This window comes from Pleurodeles waltl, chromosome 4_1, assembly GCF_031143425.1.
Source record: "Pleurodeles waltl isolate 20211129_DDA chromosome 4_1, aPleWal1.hap1.20221129, whole genome shotgun sequence".
NCBI classification, from domain to species: Eukaryota; Metazoa; Chordata; class Amphibia; order Caudata; family Salamandridae; genus Pleurodeles; species Pleurodeles waltl.
This window is the reverse complement of record NC_090442.1, coordinates 90238081-90244252: the sequence shown is the minus strand read 5'-3', so window position 1 is coordinate 90244252 and position 6172 is coordinate 90238081. Positions and strand designations below refer to the sequence as shown.

At 43.6% G+C, this 6172-nt stretch overlaps 1 protein-coding gene across 1 annotated transcript; it reads left to right on the top strand.

Annotated features, from left to right (window-relative positions):
* Positions 1-3372: 3372 nt before the first annotated feature.
* Positions 3373-4311, top strand: LOC138287026 (olfactory receptor 5AP2-like). Its single transcript, XM_069227387.1, has one exon. It carries the CDS (start codon positions 3373-3375, stop codon positions 4309-4311), a length of 939 nt encoding a protein of 312 aa, XP_069083488.1.
* Positions 4312-6172: the final 1861 nt, after the last annotated feature.

The following is a 6172-nucleotide window of genomic DNA, read 5'->3' as shown; positions in this document are numbered from 1 at the left end:
AGTCTTTGCAAGCCCAGAGGCAGAATCACCATCATCCACAAGAATATGATCAGCTGCACCACCTCCATGGACATGTCATCCTCCAACTTGGAACACCTGTCATTCAAGCTTCAGACCATGGCCAACTTCACCCTAAGTAGCACTCTCATCTACTGATCATTGGTCTAGAGCACCAACTATTTCAATACCATCACAGACTTCATCACACCATTTGTCCTGAATGCTAGCAACTACATCCTACTCAGAGGCCAGGACATCCATCTGGAATGCATTCATTGAAGATGTTGGAAGTTTGGGCCTCACCCAATATGTAAACGGACCTATCGTAGTTGCTGGACACCTTCTGGGCCCTATTTTCATTACCTTTGACAATATCAATGTTGATGAGTCCACAATTGTCACATGGACAAACCACACCCACATCAAATGCAGCATCCTCGTCTGGTCTTGCACACATGCACATCACCAGACTAGCCTGCCTAAACCAGAAGAGTGTCACTGATGAGGACTGGAGCACCACTCTGAACACTTATTGGCTTGAGCTCAGCAACAGCCTCTCCAAAGCCATCAGGAATTTCAGCAACTGGAACATCTTCTGCACTGATTCCCTAGCCTCCGTCAAACACAGCAATACAAAAAGATCTAGACACAGGCCAGTTGGTACATGGAGGAACCCAGGTTGATGAAACACCACTGCAAACAACAGGTGCAAATAGAGAATGAGCTCAAGGCAATACAGACAGAAGCACTTTCAAACCGGTCCTGGTACCACCAAATTATCCAAACTACCAAATGCTCCACTCTGGTGTAATGCATCAATGTCAATACCAGCATAAGTAAAGAAAACTTCATTTTTGTGAAGGATTTCATCTCATTAGCGGCAGCTTGTAACTCAAACAACCCTTTGCAGTACCTCTGAAACAAAATCTCTCAATTCTTCAACTTTAAAATCACAACCATTTACAGCAACTTTAACTCACAACTGCACCTGATAGACTTTGGAAAATACTTCATGATCTTATAAAAAGACACAATGCTAGTCACATGGCCTATCATTGCCCCACATGAAACTGCCACCACCATGAAGCCCTTTCATTCAGGTACCCGATCAGACACGTATGGCACTGAGCTTACTGCAGAGGACTGGAACGCATTACCGCCATGCCCACACCATTTCTGAATACCTCCACTTCTTCTTCAACCTTCCCACACACTTAGATAGATGCAACTGTCCTCCCACTGCTGAATAAATCCTTGGCAGTCCCTTCAAAGCTTGCCATCTACAGATTGATCTCTATTCCCAGGCAAGGTCTTGGAAAAAATGTATTAGTAGATGTCTTATTGAACAACTCAATGATGACTAACTCCTTGACACCACTCAGTCTAGTTTCAGACACAACCACAGCATGGAAACTGACCATATCACTACCATGAATGACATCCTTATGACCCTGAACAGAGGAGACACGACAACCCTCCTGGACCTCTTTGCAGAATTTAAAACAATTTATCACCCTATCCTATTCCAACGCCTTTTTGACATCTGAATCCATGAGCATGCATACTGATGGATTTGATCTTGCCTGACTGGAAGGACTCAGTCAGTTAGCCTGACAAAATACTCCTTGGATGCCCACGATCTCATTTGCGGTGTTCGACAAGAATCCTTCATGAGCATGACCTGCTTCAACGCACACAAGATCCCTCTAGCCAACATCATTAACTCTCAAAACATCAATGTCCACTCCTATGCCAACAACACACTACTCCTTCTCACCCTCATGCCCAGCGCGGAAACAAATTCAATGCCTCCATGACTGAAATCACCCAGTGGATGCACGCAAAACATGGAACCATGTTCCTCAACACATAAGAGCCTCCTGCTCACTTCTTGAGTTCCACAAGAAGCAGAAGACCTGGCTATTTGAATAAGTCCATGGAGACCACACGCCTACACATCTGCTCAAGTGCCTGAATACCCTTGTGGGTGATAAGTGTGCTCCACAAATTGACATAACATAATAACAACATAACACTGAGAAGACTGAAATCATGAGCTTTGCAAAGAGCACTTCACTGTTAGACTTCACCTTGTGGCCAACAGAGCTAGAACCAACACCCACCGGCATCACTGACACCAAGAGCTTTGGAATCATCATCAACAGCAAACTCGACGTGACCACCGAGGTCAATACTGTTACCGCCACATGCTTCCGCATCCTGAAAATGAGTAAAAGGATTTTCAAAGGTCTCCCATTCAGCATCTGGAAAAGTGTCATGCATGCTCTGGTCACAAGCAAGCTGGACTACAGGAACACCCTTTTGCCAAGATTAACAAAAGAATCACCAGAAGGCTGCTGATCATTTAGAACTCTGCAGACAGAATCACTCTCAGCCTTCCAAGCCACACTCACATCACACCCTACCTGAAGGAGCACCACTGGTTCCACATACACAATCACAATTAAAACTCCTCACCCACACTTTCAAGATACAAACACTGGTCCAGCATACCTCAGCAATTGCATATGTTTTCACAAACCTTCCAGACAGATTTGCTTGCTAGGATTTTTACTTGCACATATCCTATGCATACGTAAGTCCAGATCTGGCAGTCAAACCTTCTACTACATCACTCCTAAAGTGTAGAACAACTTTCCCCGACACATAAGAGCACCCTCCTCACTTCTTGAATTCCACAAGAAGCTGAAGACTTGCTTTTCATGTAGTCCCACTAGGTCCTGGGTTTGCCTAGACTCTCACCTGCTTCATGCCAAGATACTCTCTCTGGAACATACCAAGGACCATCTGAACAACTGAGCAGCTCTTTGAAATAATTTTTATCTTCTATCTGGACAATAACCATAATTAGTGCAGTGTTGTCAATTACCTGCTGACTTGTGAAGGAGTGGTAACAATTTTTTTCATTGGTGTTTGGAAGAGAGGATGGTGGTTCACTCAGGATAGTATAAAGTAGCAACAAAGAGCAAAGAGATTTAGTAAGACCTCTGGATAAAATATCAGATGAATAGAGAATAGAATAACTCTGAATGATCCAATCATTGTAGCGAATGAATGGCTCTTACACATAGGCAAAAAGCATCATCAGTCACCTCCTTTGAAATCAAGCTATTTTATTACAAAAATGTATTGCTTTCCTGAGGTTTTGATTTCAGGGAGTTTGCAGTCATTTACAATGAAATGTTGCCTATCAAAAAAAATTGAGAGAACATTTCTTCTTATGGTAATAAAACAGTCTCTACTGAGTTGTATGCTTGTAGTAATCTATCATAATACCATTACCAGTTACTGATTATCTTAGGTGATCTTTCTTTTTTTCATGCCCTCAGACATAAATAAGAACTTGGAGCCATGGGACCTGAAAATGGAAGCATTGTTACTACATTTATACTTGAAGGGTTCACTAAAGACACTGAGCTCAAAGTTCCCCTCTTTATAATCTTTACCCTAATATATGTCTTAACCCTATTGGCCAATGTGAGTATACTGAGGATCATTTACATAGAACCCTGTCTTCATACACCTATGTTCTTCTTTCTCGGCTCCTTGGCTGTTTTGGATTGTGGGTTCTCATCAACCTCTTCCCCCAAGATGCTTGTTGACATGCTTGCTGAGAGGAAGACCATCTCTTTTTTTGGCTGCTTAACTCAACTGTTTTTCTATGTGGGCTTTGGTGGTACTGAGTTCTTTCAGTTGGCTATGATGGCATATGACCGTTATGTGGCTATATGTAACCCATTGCATTATACCCTCACAATGACGAAGAGTCTCACTATTTATTTGATAGCTCTATCATACGTTTGTGGTTTCCTAAACTCTCTGATTCATGCAGGTTGCTTGTTACAGTTATCTTTCTGTGGTCCTAATATTATTGATCATTTCATGTGTGATTATCCTGTTCTTGTGAACATCTCCTGCAGCGACTTGACCATCAATGAACTTGTGCGTCTCGTGTTTACCTCTTTTGTGTTACTAGGAACTCTCCTCCTTGTCCTTATCTCATATGCCTATATTGTTTTTGCTGTCTTGAGGATCCGGTCATCAGCAGGAAGACACAGAGCCTTCTCAACTTGTATATCCCACTTCATCTCTGTCTTCCTTTTTTATGGTGCAGGTCTCTTTATAGAACTTCGCCCCAGTTCCAGCACTTCGCATAAGCAAGACAAGGTGGTAGCTCTGTTCTCAACAGTTCTAATCCCTTTGCTGAACCCACTGATATACAGCCTAAGGAATCAGGATATGAAAGAAGCCCTCAAGAAGATGCTAAGTCGGGCAAAGTTCTTTCATTAAGGAGGCCGCCATGTCTTGAAAACAAATAAAGACCAATATTTGGAGCAACTGTTGTAATAGATGCACAATCACACATTTATGACTGTTTACTGCCTCACAGGTTACATGCAGCAATTACCTTACATAGGGAAACAACAATGGTAAAAGGTCTGTTCACTGTGATTCATCTTATGGCACAAATATAACCCCCTGAGCCCTGCCTTGGGTTACATATTTTTTTTTTTTAAAGTACATGTGAAAAAAGTGTGGCACAAACCATGAATGCTGATGTAGAGTGTAGAGTAGTGTAGAGTGCATGATTGCTTCGGCTCTAGTGATACATTGCGCTCTCTGCAGTAAATAGCAACCTACACTCTCAATATTATATCACACTACTAAACTGAATTGGGATGATATTGTTAGAAGATATTAGGTGGAAAAGAACTTTGGAAACTGTCTATGAGGAAAAAATATATTTTTGGACATTTTTGGACATTTCTAAAACAAAATGCTGACATACAAGATTCTCAGAAAAGAACTGGTGTAACTGACATGCATATATATACGAAAGAATTAGGAATTAATCTTTCTGAAGTATTTCTTACACTTATATTGTGATCATGTGTTTGGATGTAGGATTTACTTTTTTTGTATATGTACGTACTAAATAGCATAGTGACCGAATGTCGTGATAAAACTTGTCATTTGTTGGTGATGCTATTTTTGTAATCAAATAGAATTTGTGGATTACACAATTGTTCCCTGGTTTCTGAGTGCTGGCACCTATCTATTCATCACAAAAGCAGGGTTGGTAATTAGACAATCATACTAACCCTAAGGCTGGTGAGGTGGGTGGGGTCCATGAAGCCCGCCCCCCCAGGCCAAAAACATTTGTTTTTAATTGATACAGCATATCAGCTATCCCTTTAAAAAAGGGAGCTTTTAAAAAAATAAGCCTCCGGGAGTGGGCATAGGCCTGAGGGGACAGAAGAACTTTTTTTTTTGGAAGCCATTTTGAGACCATGGAGATCCCCTTCTCCAGGGCTGATTATTAGGAGGGGGCCTGTGCCTATTTTCCCTGAGTCATTAACAAGCATCCCCCGGGACAGACTCAGGGCCTAATTATGAGGCTGGCGGTCTTGAGACCGCCATCCTTGCAGTGGTGATCAGGACCGCTGCTGTTGCGGCCGGTCCAACCACCACATTAAGACCCTGGTGGTCAGACCATCAGGGTTCCACCTTCTCCACCGGGTTTGTTGATTCTGATCGGTTGACGGTGGGTGCAGGTCGGAATCGGACAGGGTTACGCTGCATGCTGCTGATTACGACCTGGTTCTCTGCCAGTCTTTTCATGGCGGTATCACTGCCATCATAAGGCTGGCAGAGAACAGGTGCAAGGGCCTCAGGGGGGGCCCTGCACTGCCCATGCATTTGGCATGGGCAGTGCATTGGTTCCCCTGCCCAGCACCCTCGCAATGTTCACTGTCTACTGTGCAGACAGTGAGCTTTGCTCAGGTGCTTGTGCACACTGCAGACAACAGCATTGCCGCTGGCTCGATTACGAGCCGGTGACAATGCTGCTGCCACTTTCCTGCTAGGCTGACTGGTGGAAATCGAGGTTTACGCCAATCATCCTAGCTGGAAAGTCTTAATGGGCCAAGGGGGAGGTAGCCAGTGTGGCGGCAACCTCCCCCTCGGAAGTTCAGAGGATTGGTCTTCCCGTCCACTGAACTCCTACTGAGGCCCAGGGTCATTTTGGAGAGAGGACGTGCTTCTGGCCCCTTCCCCAAGCCATGGGACACCCAAAGACAGCAGTGTCCCAGAGACTCCATCCCTCAGGACACTGACTTATTTCCTGCTCTGGAGAGTGCAGAAATGGAAT

Excerpts from the sequence above, each read along its gene's own strand:
- LOC138287026 (XM_069227387.1), top strand. The coding sequence starts at position 3,373 with ATGGGACCTGAAAATGGAAGCATTGTTACTACATTTATACTTGAAGGG.